This window comes from Pristis pectinata, chromosome 10, assembly GCF_009764475.1.
Source record: "Pristis pectinata isolate sPriPec2 chromosome 10, sPriPec2.1.pri, whole genome shotgun sequence".
In the NCBI taxonomy this organism is placed as follows: Eukaryota; Metazoa; Chordata; class Chondrichthyes; order Rhinopristiformes; family Pristidae; genus Pristis; species Pristis pectinata.
In genome coordinates, this window is record NC_067414.1 from 45,450,524 (window position 1) to 45,472,671 (window position 22,148).

Here is a 22,148-nt window from a genome sequence, read left to right on the forward strand (position 1 = left end):
TGTAAACACAATCCTCATATCTGTACTGATTTGATCTCAAAAAAGGCTAATTTTATGCATTAAACACAATCAGAAGATTCATTGTTTAGCAAAAGAAAGGACACCCATTCCCCCAATCTGTGCTTTTTAAAGTGATTGTTGATCACTTACAGGTTTGTTGCTGATTGATGGACAGAATGTTAGTTAGCTTAGTCATAGACATAGAGAGAATCAGCAGGGAAACAGGCCCTTCAGCCCATCAAGTTCAACTTTTGTAGCATCTGCTGTGCCCTCAATGCTTGGGCATTGGTCATTCAAAGACCTTTCATCTCACCACCTGGCTCTTGACCCCACAGTAAAAACCCACATACAAGAGCTGAAGGTGCATTTAATGCTGCCACTTACAACAACATCAGTTAAAGACCACCCTGAAACAACAGTCCCATTCCCACAGAAACATGTCTGTCCTCAGCCTCCTCCACTGCCAGGGCGAGGCTAAGTGCAAACTAGAGGAAGAGCACCTCATATTCCGCTGAGGTACTCTACAACCCGGTGGCATGAATAACCTCCAACTTCAGGTAAACTGCTGCCCCCACCCCCCCAAGTCCCTTTTCTCTCTCCTCCTTATCTACCCAGTTCTTCCTACACCTACCCCAGCCCCTCCAGCACTCTATTTCTTTTCCCCTCCTCCACCCACTCCATCTGCCCATCGCCCACACCCTCCTTCCACTGGGTTTCCCGTGCCCCCCCACCACTGTTCCCATCTGCCCACCCCACTTCCCTTCCACCAATGTTCACATTTCACCATCCCACTAGCTTTGATTCCATGCTCCACCTTCCCCTCCTATCAGATTCCATCATCTGCAGCCCTTTGTCGCCTCCATCTATCACCTCCCAGCCCCTGTCATTATTTCCAGTCTTGCTTCTCCATCTGCCTATCACCCCTCCTCACCTCAATCCACCTATCACTTGCCAGCACTTGCTCCGCCCCTTCCCTTTACCTCTTTATGCTGGCTATCTCCCCTCCATCGTTCAGGATCTCGTCCCGAAACATCGACTGTCCATTTCCCCCCACAGATGCTGCTTGACCTGCTGAGTTCCTCCAGCATCCTGTTTGTTAGTCCTGTTGCCTGCTCCACTCAGGAGGAGAGGAGGCTTGCACAACTCAACAAGTTCTGCAGAGGTCTGCAAGTTTGACATCGTCTGCTCAACTTTGCCATCATGTGGGTTTAGCTCTTACCAACAGCTGTCAAGTAGTATGTGATGGAGGAGGAGGAGGAAAAAAAGAAAGGAGACAAGACAGATGTTGACAAATAATAACTAATCAGACTGAGCTTTTAACAATAACAATCCCAATTCCCCCTTTCCACCAGTGTTCCCATTTCACCATCCCACTAGTTTTGAACATCATACAATGTCCACTTCACCACAATGACTCAATAAAAGCAAACACAACATTCAAGACCACATTTAAATACACAAGCAGGACTTAAAACACGGAGAAACCAGCTAATTAACTTGATTAATCTCCTTTATGCCAATATTCCTCGAGCCTTTACTTGTCCTGCTGTTTCTAAGCCATGTTTCCCTGATGGCTGCAGTATGGCTGACCAACAGACTCTGTTGGACAATGATGAAGTAGCTGGAGTGGGATCGTGGACACTTGTCTTCCTAACAATGCATAGATCCAGATAAAATTAATATCATTCACGTTCGTGGGATTACTGCCACTTCCCCAAGCTTGCATTTTGGCAGTCCCAGTAATCTGTTGAGCAGATGGCTGGGGTGCCATCAAAGCCACTTTGAGTACTGCAATCCGGATCATGATAACAGCAGTCAGAGCTTGCATGGCAACACTGGGTGGCTTCTGCCTTTCAAAGGATTCCACCACTTGTTGCATGCACAATGTGCCTCCTCTTTAAAAGATTCAGGTTGGTTTTAATCAGCACAAGTGAACCAGAACTGCATGTAAGATTATACACTATGGCAATGCACTGGCAAGATAGAGTGGTTAGTGCTGGCTGGTCACTGAAGTAACAATAAGTAAGTGCCTTCAATTTCCTGCACTGGCCATAATGGGTCAAATGGGTGCAAGTTAATCAGGAATTCTGATGCAAGCATTCAAATGAATAAATGTTATGTGTGTGATTATGTCACAGTGTAAAAGTATTAACTTTTGAATATGTGGAGGTGGAGGTTCATACTCAGTCCCTGGTTTTAAATGAACAATATAATTGTGGCAGAATGTTATATTCTGCTTCTGAAATTTCATTCAGGATTAGATTTTAGTGGTTAATGCATATCATACTTAGCACAGGGAATTTCTTTCCAGTTCACCGACTGGAAAGCACACTATCAATAATAAGGTGGTCTTGTATCACATTAAATTACCTGCTAATAGTTTGTAATGTAACGGTAATATCCCAAATGTGAGTTTTAACATCGAAGAAGCATTTGACTTTTCCAGGAAGGAGATGGGAGATACAGGGGAACTCTCCTGATTACTAGGAGATCAATCACAAGTACCGTGCTTGTGAATACTGCTCTCATAAAATCACCTAAATAATGTAGCAACAGTTATTGTACCATTAATACAAGAGCTCTCCAGAGAGGATTGTTATTCACAAAAAGGCACAAGTTGTCCAAGCTAAACTAACATATTTAGTTCACAAAATGTAAATATTGCTCAATCTGTTTGTTTAAATAAATAGTTAATTTTCTATGCATTACTGTGTATCCCAAAAGTACTAATAACAATCTTCGATGTACTTGAGCACTTCACTTATTAGATTTCCTTGTTCACTTTTGCACCTTTCCTCTGCCTACCTCATTAGATCTCCTAGAATAAAAGCAGCTTCTGCACTTTCTACAACTTTCACGCTTGTCCGCAAAGCTCTCATAACCTGTGCCTGAATCACCATGGATAAGGTTCAGCAGATAACCCGCTCTGCCATGCGAAGAGCCTCTGCAATTGAAGTGAATCCGCAAGCCCACCACAACGTACAAGGAATCTTTATCAATTTTACTCTGATTCTTATTTGTCTCCTTCTTATGTACATCATAAAGCTGCTGATGTATTAAGACTGAGGCATGGACTCTTGATTAACAGACTGCTGCATTTCTTCTAAACTGTGACATGATATTGTGTATATCCTTTTTTTTGTTAAGAATACTCATGAGATTATACCTTATCAAAAATATAGTTAACTGAATATTCTGGGTTTTGTTTCAACATAATTATTTCAAACTTTAAATCTTCCCAAACTCCAGTTTAGATCATCTAAAATGCACAAAGAATGAATGCATGTTACAGTTTTGTTCTTTGAGGCAGTCTTGGCCTGTAGCATAATATGCACTTTACCAAATATAAAATGCTACAAGCTCCTATTTGTTTAAGCTGATACCTTGAAGAAAGTTCCCCCCCTTTGAACTAAGTAAAAGGTCATCAGAAAATATGCTCCAGGTGATGTGTTTAGATTGTTACAAACATTTCATTTGGATGCAAGGTGTATGGATAGAAAATATATTGAAGTAAAGCTAAAGAGCACATCTATCAACAAAGTTTTAACAGACTCAGACAATCACTGGAGGCTATATGAGCATTACATACAATATGTTTGTAAAATAGTTTAGTGTTCCTGTTTTATGTTATAAAAACATGTTAACTCCTGTCATGGGATTGTTTGCTATCACTGAGTCAGCAAGTTAATTCTTTGCACTTCAGGAACCATCTCATTTAATAGAGACTTGCACCTAAAAAGTGCTTTTCATGTCCTTTTCAGAACGTCCTGAAGTGTTTAACATCCAATTAAATATTTTATGCTGAACATAGCTTGCTGTTGTGTATATATTTTCACTTTGTTGAACAATTGTGTGGGTATATGAATATTTAGAGTTACTGTAATATGGGTTCAAATGAAAAGGGCCCTTTTGATTTCATTCATTGATACCAACATAATACAACAATGGGCTGTTTCTTAATTGGAGCCCAGTATCCTTGGTCTCCACAATCCATTCTGATAACATGTTCCAGTTGTGAATTGCTTGAGAAATATTTGTTGGCATCTTTCTTTAAGTCCTCATTCAGAGTAGAAGCATCAGGAGCTCAGTATTTTTCCTGTTACATGCACTTGAAATGCTATTGTGTAAAAAAAAATTGCAATAAAATACCAAACAAGCACTTACTTTTCTTACTCCTTTACATTCTTCATAATAAACCAACATTTATTGGAGATTCATTGGATACAAGTTTTGGGTAAGAATAATGAAGAACGGAAAAAGTGGAAGCGTGTCCCCTCCAACCTTCCCCTCTCTGAGTCTGAATGTTTTGTCCTTAGCAGGGGCCTTACCTTTGTCCCCGTGCCTGCACCTCAAAGAGTTCCACACCCCCATGACATCGGGCTCTTCTTCCGCTGCCTCCGTCTCTGGGCCTACTTCTTTGGCAAGGATTTCCCATCCCCCACTGATGACCCCTTCTCCCACCTTAAGCCTGCTTCCTCCTCTTGGACATCTCGTCCTGGCCTTCTGCGCTCTGGATCTCTTCATCTCTAACTGCTGACAGAACATTAACCGTCTCAACTTCACTACTCCCCTCACCTATTCCAACCTCACCCCCTCTTGAACTCACTGCCCTCCACACCAAACCTAATCTCACTATCAAACCTGCAGACAAGGGCAGTGCTGTTGTAATCTGGTGGACTGACCTTTACATTGCCGAGGCCAGACATCAACTCTCGGACACCTCCTCTTACTTATCCCTCAACCTGAACCCCACCAAAGAGAATCAGGCCATTGTCTCCTGCACTATTCACTAACCTCACCACCTCCAGAGACCTCCCCTCTACAGCCTCCAACCTCACAGTTCCCCCATCCCTCACTGCCTGTTTCTACCTCCTACCCCAGATTCACAAACCCAACTGCCCTGTAGACTCATTTGTTTCTACCTGTTCCTGCTCCACTGAACTTGTGTCCTCATATCTTGACTCCATTTTGTCCCCCTTGGTTTAGCCCCTTCCTACCTCTGTCTGTGACACTTCACATGCTCTCCATCACTTCAAAAACTTCCAGTTCCCCGGCCCTGACTGCCTCATTTTCACCATGGACGTCGAGTCTCTGTGCACTTCCATTCCCCATCAGGAAGTCCTTAAGGCTCTCTTTTTCTTTCTCAATAACAGACCCAACCAGTTCCCCTCCTCCTCCATCTGGTGGAACTGGTACTCAACCTTAACAACTCCTCTTTTGGCTCCTCCCACTTTCTCCAAACTGAAGGTGTAGCCATGGGCACTCGCATGGGCCCCAGCTATGCCTGCCTCTTTGTTGCCCACGTGGAACAGTCCATGTTCCAAGCCTACACCGGTAATGCCCCCAACTCTTTCTCCACTACATTGACGACTGCATTGGGGCTGCTTCCTGCACCCGTGCCGAGCTCGTCAATTTCATCAACTTTGCTTCGAACTTCCACCTGGCCCTCAGGTTCACTTGGTCCATCTCCGACACCTCTCTCCACTTTCTGGATTTCTCAGTCTCCATCTCCGGAGAAGGATTAACCACAGACATCTCCTGCAAGCTCACTGACTCCCACAGTTACCTTGACTACACCTCTTCCCACCCTGTCACTTGTAAGGATGCCATCCCCTTCTCCCAGTTCCTCCACCAAATCTGTTCCCATGATGAGGCTCTCCATTCTAGGACATCAGTCCTAGACCCAGTTCAAATCCACATCCCACTCCCATACTGACCTGTCTATCCATGTCCTCCTCTACCGCCACGTTGAGGCCAGACGCAAGTTGGAGGAACGACACCTCATATTCCGCCTTGGGAATCTCCAAACTGACGGCCTGAACATCAATTTCTCAAACTTCTGGTAAGCCCACACCTTCTTTTTCTTCCCCCTCACTCCTTTGTCTTCCCTTGTTCCTGTGGCTGACTTCTCCCGCCTTGATGACCTACCCATCTCCTCTCCTCCCCTCCTTCATCCTTTATTCCATGGTCCACTGTCCTCTCCTACGGGATTCCTTCTTCTTCAGCCCTTTGCCTTTTCTACTTATCACCTCTCATCTTATTACATCTTCTCCCCCTCCCACCTCCCATTCCCCCCCCCCCTTACCTGGACTCGCCTGTCACCTGAACTCACCTATCACCTGCCTGTGTGTGCTCCTCCCCCTCCCCCCACCTTCTTATTCTGGCTTCTGCCCTCTTCCTTTCCAGTTCTGATGAAAGGTCTCGGCCCAAAATGTCGACTGTTTATTTCCCTCCATGGATGCTGCCTGACCTGCTGAGTTCCTCCAGCACTTTTTGTGTATTGCTCCAGATTCCAGCATCTGCAGAATTTCTTGTGTCTCCGAAGTGTGTCTTAGGATTAGAATCAGTTTTATTATCATTAACATACGTCATGAAATTTGTTACTTTGCAGCAGCAGTACAGTGCAAGACATAAAATTACTATACGTTACAAAAATGCATAAATCATGCAAAAGAGGAATAATGAGCAATACACCAGGAATCCCTGCCCTCCTGTACTCTCCAGCCACATCACAGAAGTGGAGTTCACACAGTAAGAATCCTACAAATCCATTGGCAAGATAAGCACACCAACATCAGTGTCCTTTTCCAGGCTACCATTCCCAGTCCTAAGGCCCTAAACATACTCACTCAGCTCACTTGGGTAAGACACTTCAATTACATGCCTGACACATGTGATTCTACCCCAAAAAAATCTCAATACTCCAAGCTCTGTCATGTCAAGAGATTAACCTGTAGACAAAAGATTCAATAATGTTTACACGGCCTCCTGGAAGAAGTCTCACATTCTCATTGACTCCCAGGAGTTCCTAGTCCATGACCTCTAAAAGAAGAGAGGGAGCATTCTGGATAGCACTGAGAACCTTGAGTCCATATGTCAGGAGCTCGCAGAGCCAGTGTAAATGCAGAAGGAAAGTGCACTGTCTCCTCCTGCTGAGTACGTCCAACCCCACCTGTGGCACTGTGGGTCCCACATTGGCCTCATTAGCCAACCTCCAGCCCTCAGGACTGGAGTGGAAGCATCTTATGAAACCATTGCTCAATTTATTTTTCTGAAACTATCTAACTACTTTCTATAATAAGCAGTGATCCCAGATTCACACTTGCCTGATCAGTTAAATTTTTGAACTCAGTCAGATTGTCCAAGCTCTTCCAGTGCTAGATATTTTCTCAATTCTTTTACTGGTACTACCCCATCCCTTACTCTTATGTTTCCATTAATGCACACTGAAAAGAATGATAGATGCTGTACAAATTCTTCTACTTTTTGAGACTCCACACATGCTTTTTTTCCCCAAAAATATTACCTGCTGTGTTTAAAAGGACTCCTCTTTCAATTAATCTGAATGGAATTGAAATTGTTGAATTCATTGTTCCTTCTCTTCCAGGAATGTCAACCCTGTAGGAGTTCACCTGTTCTCTGGTGTGACTTCTGTCTCTTCCCTTTTGCCTTGTTCACCCTCAGTGGTTTCTCTTCCCCTTCATTGGTGAGGTGTTGATGAAAGATTACTTCTACAGCAACATCTCTTCCCTCAGCAAATGTCTCTGGCTCCAACTCATCCCACATAGATTTTTACTCAAATTCTACCCTTCACAATTTGGACACACCCAGGATCACAGGTATGTTCAAATTATCTAGTAATTCTCAAGGCAGTGTTTTCAACATAATCTGACAACCATGCTTTAGGCCATGTATCAACATATCCATACTTGTGATCTCTCTCCGCAACACCACTTACTCTATATTAAAGCTATAGTAGTCCGTAGTTCCACTTTATTCTATGCCACATTCAGTATACTTCCAGCATTCTATGCTTTTAGCCTGGGTTAAAACTGGAAATTTATCATTTAAATGATGGTCTTGTCTCCTGCAAGGAGGTTGGCTGCCTATTCCCTCTCCCACCTCCATTAAAACCAAAAGTAGAGTGGTGTAAAATTAGAGTGGGTTTAGTCTTCCAATCAACACAAATGCACACATTTTTGCTGTTTAAAATTATTCCTTCTCATCTCAATAGCAAACAAAAGCCCCTGCAGGACAAAAATTGCACAAGATCCCAGTAAAGATGTGGATGGGTAAAAGTGGCCCAACCACAATGAAAAAGAAAACATTAAAGCAAAAAGATGCACTTTGCTCCTTATTCAACAACTACTAATGATTCTGTTCCATTGCAAAGCCGCAAACCAAAATACCACTCTGGGTCATTCGATTCAGGAGGGTTGTTGGATGGGAAGTGGCTACTCATGTTCCAATGGATTTCTTGCACAAGTTAGGAGAAATCTGAAGGTGAATAACATTGATATATTCTTGATCAAGAGGTAGATTTCAATAAAGCTTCATTTGTGGAACTGGAAATGAGTTGCAGCACAATTACATGGAAAATTGCTGCAATATTTACGTGGACTTTTTATCCACAATAGGTAAAAAGCATCTACTAATTTAATTGCATTAGGGGGAAAGAATCTGGAATGAATCACCGTTAGTTGCTAATCCTCACTGAATGAACCTTCTCATATTTTTACTGACAATTTGTAATATTCAGATCACAAGAGCAGATGTGATTGAACAAGTCTTTGTTCTATGTACACATTAAAATGCAGTACGTAAACTTGTTCTTTTCTTTACGCAATGATGCAATCTTGGCACCGGCTCTGCAAAGGAATGCAATTTTATTTTCCTCACATTTCAAAGAGCTGGCACAGGAGCAATGGGCCAAATGGTTTCCATCTGCCCTTTGATTCTATGATACCAAAGGATGTATACAGTCAATTACAGGAGAAGAATTTTGTAGCTGCAAAACAAATTATTGAACCTTTACAGTTTTTTCCATTGCCTTTCTGAAAGATAGGACTAATCCTGAGGCCAATCTTTGCCCCCTGCCAAAAGGGAACAATACAGTTAAATTAAGCATAGCCTTACCCGATGCTCCATAAAATCAGTAAATTGGGCACACACCAAGGATTAAACATAGACCTGATCTGTACAGTTTATTCTGCTTGTGCTTAGTATTAAGCAAACAAAAATGTGCATTACCATATTATAACATTGTACTGAAGTGTTCCTTGAACATTTTACAGTGACTCAGTATTTCCAAATATGGATTTAGTTTCACAATTCTGTAAAATATCTACCATCATTTGTGACATAATACAAACCTACATTAAAAAAAATCAGAAGAACTGCATTTCTTCAGTGGGATCAAATTAACAATTCCACATGGTTGGGTCAGCTGTGACATGACATCCAACTTCAAGGACCACAGTAACATAATTGTAATGCAGGCTGAGCAGTCCACAATTGGAAATGTTGTCCGTATATTACCAACGTACACTCCATTGCCCTCTTAATGAGTTCTGAATCATTCTCTTGTGGCTTCTCTCAAATCAATTCACAAATATTCCAATTAGGTGTCCTGCAGACTTCAACAGAAGACAAAATCCTAACTAATGCTTTCAATGTTGTACTTTGGGCAACTTAACTGGCTGGCAGATATTTTTACTAACAACATGCACCACAGCCTAAAAGTCCCAAAATACCCACAGTGGCATGATAACCAATTGTTGCTGACAACTGCAACTGGAACATTTAGTAACAGCCAAGGTTCAAAGTATCCAGCACTACTGAACCAGCCTTACATGACATTAAGACCTTTCTTATAAACACTTGCCAGTACAGAGTGTGCAAAGGAAAGTGGGTTAAATCTGATGACAGGCCTGGGTCTCGAAGGGATCATAGAGAAAAGAGGCCAGGGACAAACAGGAGAGGTGTAGATCAGAAGGTGGTGGAGCATCAAATTGACAATTGTCTTCTGGTGAGCAGTGGTAGTTTCGCCAGCGGTTATGTAGGGTGGGGGGGTGGTAGGAAGATGAGACAACAGATGAGCTGGGGGGGGGGGGTGCGGCCTCAGTCACTTAAGGGAGGAGGTAGAGTGGTGAGTTGGAATCCCTATTATCCGTGGCCACAGCGGTTTGGTTCAAGTGAGGGGGTAGCGGGTCAGTGGTCAGAAAATCAGTGAATGGTGAGGATGGCGTCATGAGCTTAGCAGTCCGTACGGAGGACAAGAAATCAAGCAAGAGCCCAAAAGCATGCAGTTAAGTAAATAGTTGAAGGAGACCTATCCGTCAGGATCCCCCAGACCAGGCTTATATCTGCTCAGGAAGGACCCTTTTAAATCCTGCTCTGCAGATTAAGCAATGTTATTAAGTTTTGCTTGGACTGATGCTCAACCCCAAAGTGCTTAATAAGTTAAGAAACTGAAGCAGGAGTAAGCTATTCAGCCTCTAGTGTCTATTCCACCAATCAATAAGGTGATGGCTGATCTTCTGCCTCAGTGTCACTTTCCCACTCTAACCCAATATTCCATGATTGCCTTAATTTCCAAGTCTATCAATCTCTGTCTTGACAGATTGAACCACATGGACTAATTTTCCCCCACCGCTCCTCAAACCAATGTTCCACAGGATTTGTTCACTGAGCATGAAAAACAATTGATCCATACAAGGACAGAAGTACCTGATCAAACTTCTGGAGTGGTGTAGATAAATAACAAAAGAAATTATAATTGTTTTCCACCCCTGGAAACGTTCTTTTTATGCACATAGCAATGAAGTCAACAGCATCACATGATCATATTTCTAGGACTAACTGTGCAATATTTGATCCTCTTCCTGGAGGGTTATGACAGGAAAATGATTCCAGTACGTTTTTAGAAACATGGGAAAATTATACTGGAATTACTTATTCATTTTGCATAAGATCCTTGAACTCTCAAACAGACATAAGTCACTGCAAGATCCTGTCTCCTGGAGCACTCAGGCTCTCCTCTGACGGCTGGAGGAAATACTTGCAAACAAACCATAAAAGAACAAATGAAAGAGAGGAGGATTTGGGAGAAAAAAAAACGAAATAAATGTTTCATTTACACAGCACCTCGCAAGGTATCAGATCATTCCAAAGTACTTTCCAGCAGATGAAGTACTTTTGCAATATATTTAAAGTTGTATTTCACATCATATAAGTCAATGATAATAAATCCAAATCTATTGTATGAAATGCACATTTGATCTGCATACAGCAAGCTCCCATACAAAGCAATGTGATAATAACCCAGGTACGCCATCAGGATCAAGTATTCACCCAAGACAAACATGAGCCTCAACAGAGAAGCATGCTCAGCAGCTAAATCATTTTCATTGCCATTCCACACAGTAGAAAATGCCTGCTTCATACTGTCTTAAATAACCAGTGTAACATTTTTAAAAATCAAGATAGAAAAATTCTTGCAATTAAAATTGACAATTGCATCATTGATGGTAATAACTGTGGATCTGCCTACCAACACTAGGTGCTGCTTTGACAACTCCAAAAAAAAACAGGAAAAATCTATTCAAAAATAAACAAATCCAGTTTCCAAAAATAGACATTCTTAATATTAATTGCAGAAAATAAAATGAAGAATGGGAATCAATGTATGACTCTCTGACATTTGTGCGCTCTTTCAACTGTACTGAGATTTCCAAGCAGCCAATGTACCCACACTGTCTCTTTCACCATATGCCCTTGTCATTGCAGCTGGTGAATTTGTGACTGACATGATCGATGCCAACATATTTGGATATGCTGGATGCAGACACAATGGTCCTTAACTTATCCAGCAATTGAGCATCTCTGGAGAGAATATATATTGAAGAATCTTCTCTCTCATTGATCCTTGATAGTTTCTACCCAGTTGTTCTTGGTAAACACAGAATAGAAACAAAGAATGAAATAAGAATGCAAATGATATCACAGAACATTTTCAAATGAGAAGGATGTCTTTGTAGATTAAAATTCATCCAAAACAAAATTTGGCAACAAAATTTATTCCAAAGTGCTAAAGGAGGCTCCCTAAGAGGAATCAAGAATCATTCCAAGGAACTCACAGACTGGACTACAAAGACGTACTTTTAGGTTGGAGTAAGAACTAAAGAAAAAGGAGCAGCAGTGAGCCAAATCACCCCCTTGAACCTGCTCTGACATCCAATAAAATGATGGCTTGGCCCCAACACCTGCTTTCTCCTTATACCCATCATTTGCCTTTATAAACAATCAGAAATTAAACTCAAGTCATTAGTCTTACTCAGATATTCCCTTCTGGTCTTGTAGAAAAAGAATATGTGCCAAAATAGGGGAGAAAATGAACTGTAATAGCCCTAGTGCCAATGGACATTATTTTTCCAGATGAAAATAGGTGGTGCACAGTTATTTGTACCCATAACCCGTTTCCTAGAAAGACTGGTTCAGAAGCAGTACTGGGACACTAAAGTGACTGCGTGATGAGCCAGCATGCTTTCTGAGAGAGCCTCCTACAGAAAAATTCAATTGCACACAAGGGATCATCCACAATATAATGAGTTTGCCATATTTATGCACACAAGAGCCTTTCCATAGCAGAATGGAGGAATTCTGGATAAGGTAGAGAGAGTCCAGGTGAACGAGGGGGGAGCAGGGAGAGCCACTGCTGCTTGTGTGTAGTTCCCACACTCTCTCTGTGATGACATATGGTTTCCTCTTACATCAGTCCCAAAGTTGTGCTAGTAGGTTAATTGGCTGCTGTAAATTTCCTGTAGTGTGGGAGAATTGGGTGGAATTGTAAGTATGAGAGAGAGAATAGGTTATGAGTGTAGGAATGGAATTGATGGTAATGTGCTGACAGCCAGTATAGGCTCACTGGAGTGAATGGCTTCCTTCTACGTTATAAGAAAATAAGAATATTATAAGTAATGAATATTTTGTGGAACTGCTGACTAGGCGTACATTATAGACACCCATGCACAATGTGGACCAGGAAGCATTTAGTAATCTTCACACCAGTAAGTACCCAATTAGTGAAACAACCAGTTTTCTGATAAAATTTAGTGGGTGGAACACCTAAAAACCCCCCCACAAGCAGAATTACTAAACCAGTGGGACGAAGGAGGAAAATTGAATAATTTTTAAAAAATCTTCACTGCAGGTTCCATTTCAGAAAATACAAACTAAAGACAGGTTTATTACTTATATTTCATAAGATTGCTGTGCTTGCAGGTGACTCTAAAATGTGAATGTTATGTGCAATATATAAATAGAACAGCAAATAGTAATCACTCTAAATGATCATACATGAATTGAGCTAACCCTTTGGGTTAGAAAATCTTTCTTTCTGCTTAAACCAAGTGCCCTCCAATTGAAGATTTTTGTAACAAGTAGATTTGATCTAAAAAATAAATGAAGCTTTGATTTCTTTCTACAAATTACCAGAGTTAATCTACATCTAATATGGTCCATGAAAATGTGAGAAGTTAATGTGACAGTGCACCCAAAATATGATAGCATAATTAGAATGTTATTGCATGTGTATCATTATCTTAGAACAGTGAATAAAAAAACATTGCAGACTTGTATATGGACCTCTGAATAATTCAGAATCACAACAACCAGTTCATTTATTGTCTCAGGGAGATGGGGAGTTAAATCATACACAACACCATTTTTGCATACAGACTTAATGTTATGATGTATTATCATTGGAGTACAGGCACACAATGAATGTTTTACATATTATGGCATGTTTCCTATTTGTTCAGCTACAACAGAGCTTTCCACTTTACCTTAAATGGCCACAATCTTCATCCATGCACATTTAAAAATAAAATACAAAACTACTCTTTGCATGGCTGACTAGGAAGAGTTAAAAAAGTACCTCTACTTTAAGCTTGAGCCCACTTAAAATTACTTTATATGGTAGCAACTGAAACAGTGTCTGGAAAACATTAAGCCCTCTCCCTCAGCAACATTTTCTAATAACAAGAAAGTAACAAAATGTGAGACTTAGTCCAGAAATGGTTAACTTTTATTCATGTAATTATGTTGTTGGGTGAGGTATTAGGAAGGGGCGATTGATGTGGACTGCATGTATGGAGAGTAAGCAAAGAAAGTAATTCCTTCTAAAAGATTACTTAGCCAACATCGGGCTTCAAATTCTCAAGTGAAGGAAGCCCAGTGACATGGATGGTATTAATAAATACTTAATACAATATAGAGTCATAGAGCACAACAGCACAGAAACAAGCCCTTTGGCCCATCTAGTCCATACCAGCGTGGTTTTCTGCCTGGTCCCCTCTACCTGCACCTGGAACATAGGCCTCCAAACCTCTCTTATCCATGCACTTATCCAAACTTCTCTTGAATGTTACAATTAAACCCACATCCTCTACTTCCGTTGGCAGTTCATTCCACACTTGTACCACCCTCTGAGTGAAGTAGTTCCCCCTCAGATTCCCCTTAAATATTTCACCCGAAACCTATGACCTCTAGTTCTAATCTCACCCAACTTGAGGGGAAAAAGCCTGCATACATTCACCCTATCTATACTCCTCATAATTTTGTATATTTCTACAAGATCTCCCCTCATTCTCCTGTGCTCCAGGGAATAAAGTCCTAACCTATTCAGCCTTTCCCTGTAACTCAAGTCCTCAATTCCCAGCAACATGCTTGTAAATTTTCTCTGCACTCTTTCAAGCTTATTGATATCTTTCCTGTAGGTAGGTGACCAGAACTGCACACAATACTCTAAATTCGGCCTCACCAATGTCTTGTACAACTTCAACATAACATCCCAATTCCTGTACTCAATGCCCTGATATATGAAGGCTAATGTGCCAAAATCTCTCCTTACGACCCTATCTGTCTGTGATGCCACTTTCAAGGAATTATGAATCTGTATTCCCAGGTCCCTTTGTTCTACCACACACCTCAATGCCCTACCATTCACTGTGTAAGTATTACCCTGGTTTGTCCTCCCAAAGTGCAACACCTCACACTTGTCTGCATTAAATTCCATCTGCCATTTTTCAGCCCATTTTCCCAGCTGATCCAGATCACTTTGCAAACTTTGATAGCCTTCCTCACTGTCCACTACGCCCCCAATCTTGGTGTCATCTGCAAATTTGCTTATCCAGTTTACCACATTATCATCTAAATCATTGACATAAATGATAAACAACAACTGATCCAGCACCGATCCCTGCAGCACACCACTAGTTACAGGCCTCCAATCAGAGAGAGAACCATCTACTACCACCTTCTGGCTTCTCCCACTAAGCCAACATTGAATCCAATTGACTACTTCATCCTGAATGCCTTAAACTTCTGGACCAGCCTCCCGTGCAGGACCTTGTCAAAGGCCTTGCTAAGGTCCAGGTAGACAACGTCCACTGGCTTCCCCTGATCAACCTTCCTAGTAACCTGCTCGAAAAACGCTATAAGATTGTGTTACGAACCAGCAACAAGAGAAATACGCCGAGTCATGTATCAGTGTTAAAAATCTACATTATTAATAACCACTTATAATAAGAAGAAAAATAAAAGTAAAAATGTTAGAATGTTAGAAGCAAAAATGTTAAATCTTAAACATTAATCCCAAGACTGAACTCATAGTGTGTGTGTGGCAAATTCCCAAACTCCAAGTCCAGGAATAATTCTCAAAGTTCAGTTCAGCAAGCCATAAGGTGAAACATGAGCAAAGCCTTCTTCAACAACCACTGTTGACTGAAGATAAGGTGTAGATGTAGAGAGAGAATAGAGAGTAATTACAAAATCCAAATGTTCCACTTTGGAACCCAAATGACACCTCAGTGTCTACTCAGCAGTGACCACTCCACCGCATCTGCCTCACCCCGAAAGGCACTTGAATCATGGCCGTCCACACAAATACCTACTTCCTTCTACAGGTCAGCAACAAAGTGAACTCCACTGCTTTGTTCCGAAGTATCTGCCAACCTGAAAAGCATCCGAGATGTGGCTGTCCACACAAATACCTGTTTCCCTCTACAGGTTAACGACAAAGTGGACTCCACCGGATTACTCCAATAATCCAAACGTGAATTGTAGTGACAGGCACAGTTACTGTTTTTCATCCATCGATAGAGACTAGCATGCTGCTGTCTCTCTCTCTCTTCCACTGACTCCAACTGACTGCCTCAAAAACGTCATTATGTCCTTTATCTTCTGTTGTCGTCAGCACGCCCCACACACACACACACACACACACAAAATGCTCTATCTTAAAGAGACATTCACTAATAGTAACCTAGTTCATAACAATTGGTTAGACATAACTTAACACTCACAAAGCCATGTTGATTATCCCTAATCAGGCCCTGTCTATTCAAATACTTATATATCCTGTCCCTCAGAATACCTTCCAATAATTTACCCATGACTGTCATCAGGCTCACTGGCCTATAATTTCCTGGGTTATTCTTAGAGCCTTTCTTAAACAACGGAACAACATTAGCTATCCTCCAGTCCTCGGACACCTCACCCAAGGCCACATTCTAAATATCTCTGCCAGGGCCCCTACAATTTCTGCACCAGCCTCCCACATGGTCCGAGGGGATGCTTCGTCAGGCCCTGGGGATTTATCCACCCTAATTTGCTTCGTCAGGCCCTGGGGATTTATCCACCCTAATTTGCCTCAAGACAGCAAGCACCTCCTCTTTTGTAATCCAGATATAGTCCATGACCTCACTACTCTTTTTCCTCAGTTCTATAGACTCTGTGCCTGTACCTTGAGTAAATACATAGGCAAAAAATCCATTTAAGACCTCCTCCATCTCTTTCGGCTCCACTCATAGGTGACCATGCTGATCTTCAAGAGGACCAATTTTGTCCCTTCCTATCCTTTTGGAATTAGTTTAAAGATAATTATGGAGAAGAAGACGACTAGAGTAACCAATATAACTAGAGTAACCAATAAAAGTTACATTTGGAGGTATTAATGATTTTAATTTGGTTCTCTCTATTGACTGACAATTACATTTTATAACTATGTCCATACAGCAACTTTCTCAAAATATTTTACTTTACGACAGGGAGGAATGAGGAGAGTAAACGGATAAAGAAAAGGTGACAACAAATTGGAATGACGACATGAATGCTTTGAACGACTAAAATTAGGAGACACCAATCGTTTCTACAACAGGAGATACAACTTAATTCCCCACATTCTATCAAGGTTGTGGTTGCACTGGTGCAAATCAATAGACAAAATGGATTACCTGGCAAACAACAGAGGTTTCAGCCTGCTTCTGAATTTTCTTCTCATTGTCATTGTGTTGTTATTAATGTTTATTATTGTTAAACTCATGTGATTCTTTTTTCCGCCAAAGTTTGCATTTTCTTGTCATTCACTGAAGAAAATTCACTGTGGCGATTGCAGCTTTCAGAAATAGGAAGAAAGACTCGATCTCGATCAAATCATTAATCTAAATCAATTGAGCTCCATGTTTGAGAAAAGCACTCACATTCTACAAAGACCCTTGCAATGACTGCTGTTTTTAAATGTACAAACCTTTGCCTGGAAAAAACATCAACTAAGAAATACTGAAGTTATTAAAAATGCATTATCTCTTCCAAGGAACATCCTCAATAAATTCCAAAGCCATATGAAATTATTTTCTTTCTTAAACCATCAAATATGTACAGTATCTAATCAGAATTTAGGGATGTTAGCTGATTGATAATCGATAGGTTAATGTGTGACCAGACATGCACTTCTGTCCAGATATACCATTGAATTATATAAAAATGACTTTGGTGAGGAATGATTGTAAACACTATTTGATATTGAACTCTATCAAGATATCTGTGCTCCTTATTTCAGGAATCTAATATTCAAGCAATCAAGGTGGAAGAAAATCAACACTGTGTTAATGAGTTTCTAAATTGATTCAAAAGCCCTCTCTTAATTTCTGCCCACAATATCTGATTTCCACTTCTCTACCCTGTTTTTCTTAATTTGTGAACCTTGAGGCAAAGCAGTATTTAATCCCTGTTTCAATGTGACAGAGGCAATTAAGGATAGGCAATAAATGCCTAAATGCATTAATCATTCACCACCTCAGACTCCTGCAGGGAAACAAGGGACAAGGAGTAAATGATGGTCTTGCCAGCAAAGCCCATATCCCAATGAGTAAAGGTAGATTTATTCCAGAGTAGATATCATACCAATGTCAATTTTGAGTAACATTTACCATACAGCTGGTGCCTGGAGCCCTGGATTCAATCTAGTGCTAGCTAAAAGTTAAACTAAATTACATTTAACAATACTTTGTGCTTCTGTACAATAAGATGAATATAGAATAATATCATTTATTTTACATTCATGTTGTGCATATGAAGTCAATGCTCCCCAAGGAAATAAGTACAAGGCAGTTTTGGGCAGAGATTCATGTTTGGTCATTAGCACTAAAGCCGTGGTATGATATCAGATGACATTAAATGGTCGGCAAACACCATATGGCCCATTCAGGATCAGTGATCAAAGACAAACTTCAGACGTATACCAAGCACAAAATAGAGTCTGAGCTGAGTGTCTCAGCTCTGCTCATTTCAACAAAGGACACATGCACACTCAGGAGAATTCAGGCTTTGTGTCAGCTTCACATTTAATGCACTTTGTTTCCATATCCTGAATAAGTCTCATAACATGTGCAGCACATTATAACCTAATGAGGAAACTTTTTAAGTTCAAAAGTGAATTAAAGAACTTAACCCATGAACTCCTTAGAGAAACTCCCAGTTCAATGCTATAAGGCTTTTTTTAATGCATTTGAGTAACGTAATTGATGTTGCTTTCAGAAGCCCCTTTAGAAATGAAACCTCATGCTCTATATGACAGAATTTCTATAAAAGCAGAATGTATAAGATGCTGGGAGATTCTGGTACTGTGAAATCACTCCATTGTGGGATAAATTCTGAACGACCACAGTCAATTACACTTCCGTGAACTCCTCTGCAAATTGCATTTTGCAGTATCATTCCTAGTCACTAGATATGGGAAAACCTCGATGTCAGCCTTTGATGGAAACAGCACTTATATTTGCCACTAGTTGCCATTCTCTCTGGACACAGTGGTCTTCAGGTATTTCATTTACTTCTGATGTCTCATTGGCTTTATAGCTCCACTATCAAATGTACGGCAGCAGCAAAAAGGGCCATTAGAATCTAGATGGCAACTTAACAAGATGTCCGAAACTAAAGGTTGAAGCTACATGTTGTTAGGCTAAAGTAGATATTTAATTCTTTACCTGTGGCAGAGTACCTCATGTGCTGCAAGCAAACATCAGAATGTCAAGGCCCATCATTTTCCAACACAGCAATCATACATGCCCGAGGAATGCAAGTTATTTCTCCACTTGCAAGGAAGAATTTTCCTGCTGTGTCAATAAAACTTCTCAACATTTGACAACTCTGGCTGGATATGTCACAGAAGTATTGTTTTGCATTTTAAAAGAAATTAGCATATTTAAAACTTTGTTCAGACAGTTCAAACAATAGCAGATAGAGCATGTTAATTTTTCCTCAGCAACATTTTCCTCATAAAACAGGTCAACATTGGTAGAGATTAAGTTCACCATGTTCAAATAAACATGCAAGAATACCCCCTGGTCAATTAGTAACAACAAAGATTTGTGTCTATCGTATGAGTTATTGCACATTACAAAAGTGTGGCTGCTCTTTGTAAATTAGCATCAAATAAAACAATAGAAGTTTCTATGTATACTTGTTAATGTGTCCTATTTCTCTGACTGAAAATCACACAAGAGAGTATGTGGAAAGGTAATGGACTGACTAGAGTTGACTGATGGGCGACAGTTCTAAAGGGAACCACACACTCTCAGCCCCTGTGACTCATATTTCATACCAGCTCAGGCATGGTGAAAGGCAAAAGTCCAATTCCAGCTGGAGGTCATATAGAGACACATCTGACCTTGCACTCCTCACTGAGCCTGGCAGCAGTGCACCAACCTGCTGAAGACAGAACCAGGGACATGCCCTGGAGTGCCCTCCAACCTTTACATCAGAGAAAGCAGGAAAATAAGGGCAACCCACTGACCCTCTGAAAATTAATAATCAGTTCTTCTCTCATTATCCCAGTATTCCTCTTATCTGCCATAGTCACAGGGTCTCAGTCACCTGTACCCCATGATGTTGAATGGAAAGATCAGTGTTTGTTCCTGGACAAATCTCAGCCCTCATCCTGGTGACCCCCTGTAACAGCTAAGCAATACTTTCCTTACACAAGATGGTGATCAAGGTGTGGGGTATGGTAAATAGAAGTTCCAGTAACATCATCTATTGTCAGTCTCCAGGCAATATGGCAGTGCTCACACATCTTACACGGTAGTCACAGTTAGATCCTGTTTCGAACCATGATGTCCAAGCCTGTTATGACCTCCTATGCCAACCGATGCAGTAGCCTGACTCACAGGTGGAGCAGACAAGGTAGTGACCAAAATTTGCAAACAATGTTTTGATTCATTTCACACACCAGGCAGGCCAGAGCCTGTAATTGATTCTGATCTGGTGAACACACTGAGAGTCTATTATGTGTCCCACAACTTGCTTGGATGCCTTAGGAAACCAGATTTGCAATCCTGATTCAAGGGCAAGTCAGCCCGTCAATGAGAGCAGGACTCTCCCTTCAGAGTGGATTAAGGGGATACAGGTGGCTCCACAGGCAAAATGCCAGGCTTGTTAGGAAGCTTGAAATATGGCTGTCCACTGCAGTGTGAATTGACAGCATGACCTAAAGCTTCCTGAAACATGTCTAGCAAGTTATTCGAAAACTGTTCCTAAATGAAACCTTCATCCATACCAGCTGCTCTATTTGCATTAGGGGTCCACTGGGTAAAGCAATAAGGACTGTACAACTGACCCATGAGTTGAGTGGGTGCTTTCATTAGTCTGTGTTTCCACTGGGCAAACATAATGGCCACGTCCATTTGTGTTTCCAAAGCCAATTGGATGTAATATTTCAACTGGGCCAGTATAATCCCAGTGGAGAGAATTACAATTTTGGCTAATGTCCTGTCTGAGGGCTAATTCATGGAGCTTGTCTATGTCTTACAGCTCCTAATGAAATTGCTCAAACCTGGCACAGCCAGTGTCATACCTTTAACATTAATTACACTGCACTGTGTAATGAATTGATCTGTACGAACGGTATGCAAGACAAGTTTTTCACTGTACCTTGGTACAAGTGACAATAATAAACCAATACCAATAATGGGACCAACTAATTATCACAGGTCTGAGGCCATGTTGATCCATGAGTCAAGAACCTTAATATGGCTCTCTGGGCATTCTGATTAACAGTGGTGGCTACCACCACAAGCGGGTAAGATGTGCCGTCCAGTGTGAGACCAAAGGCTTTAATGGACCTGGCTCTTTTACCAGTTCTTCACCACCCCAGCAGTCAACTGAGTCACACAAAGAGTCTTAATTTGGCTGCAGCCCAGCTATCATAGTACACATCACTGCTCCCTGCCTCTTCAACTTCCCTTTGAGTTCCAATATTCACAGCTGGTGCTGACTGCGATCCACTTGCCAGTGGGGTCGGCTCAGTACTTCTCTTGAACTATTCAATATGCAGAGCTGCTTGACAGTCTCCCAACAACCAAGCATCCCCCACCATTCCCCCCCCCCCCCCCCCCCCCCCAAACCCTCTGCCTATACAGCATTCAGGTTGTTGCTCCTCTACAGCTGACCTCAGAGCCTGCTGGTCTTTGAATTTTAAATTTTCTTCCCTCACAAAGCTGCTTCCTTTCCTTTTAGGCATCATGCATTATTATGCGCAGTACAAGGAGGCATAGTCACTAATTCGAGAGCTTGTTTCATTGATAATTTATACCATTTTCTCTGTTTTCAATTAAAGTTGTCACCTTCTCCAATGAACATACCCTCATATGATGCTAATTTTTCACACTTAATCTCTATTTTATCCTTCCATGTTTTCTCGACCTTCTGTTTACACAACTGGAAATATTTCTCTGCCATCTTCCCTCTATTGATGATATTGTTCAGATTTTACCAAAGGAAAATATCCTTGGGTCATCATCCCCACAAGTCTGAGTTTCTCCACTTAGACCGAAAAAATCCTATTTGTCAAATGAATGGTCAAGAGCCTCACTTTGGTGAAGCTGCAAGCCTGTTTGGTCAATCAATTTATTTCCGTATCACTGTCCCGTCTGGGGTCCTAACTGTAAGATTGTAACAGTTTTTGGACCAGACAAAATGAGCAACAATGGGTGGATTGTGCAAAAGGTCAAGAACCTATTGATTATATA

The 22,148-nt window shown here is 41.2% G+C and overlaps 2 protein-coding genes across 4 annotated transcripts in view; one reads left to right on the top strand and one right to left on the bottom strand.

The window, feature by feature from the left end:
- cep85l (centrosomal protein 85, like) overlaps positions 1–22,148 on the bottom strand; it is a 231,099-nt gene that overhangs the window by 103,792 nt on the left and 105,159 nt on the right. The window lies entirely within an intron of this gene.
- Positions 2,899–3,060, top strand: pln (phospholamban). The gene has a single exon (XM_052024827.1). The coding sequence runs from the start codon at positions 2,899–2,901 to the stop codon at positions 3,058–3,060; it is 162 nt and encodes a 53-aa protein (XP_051880787.1).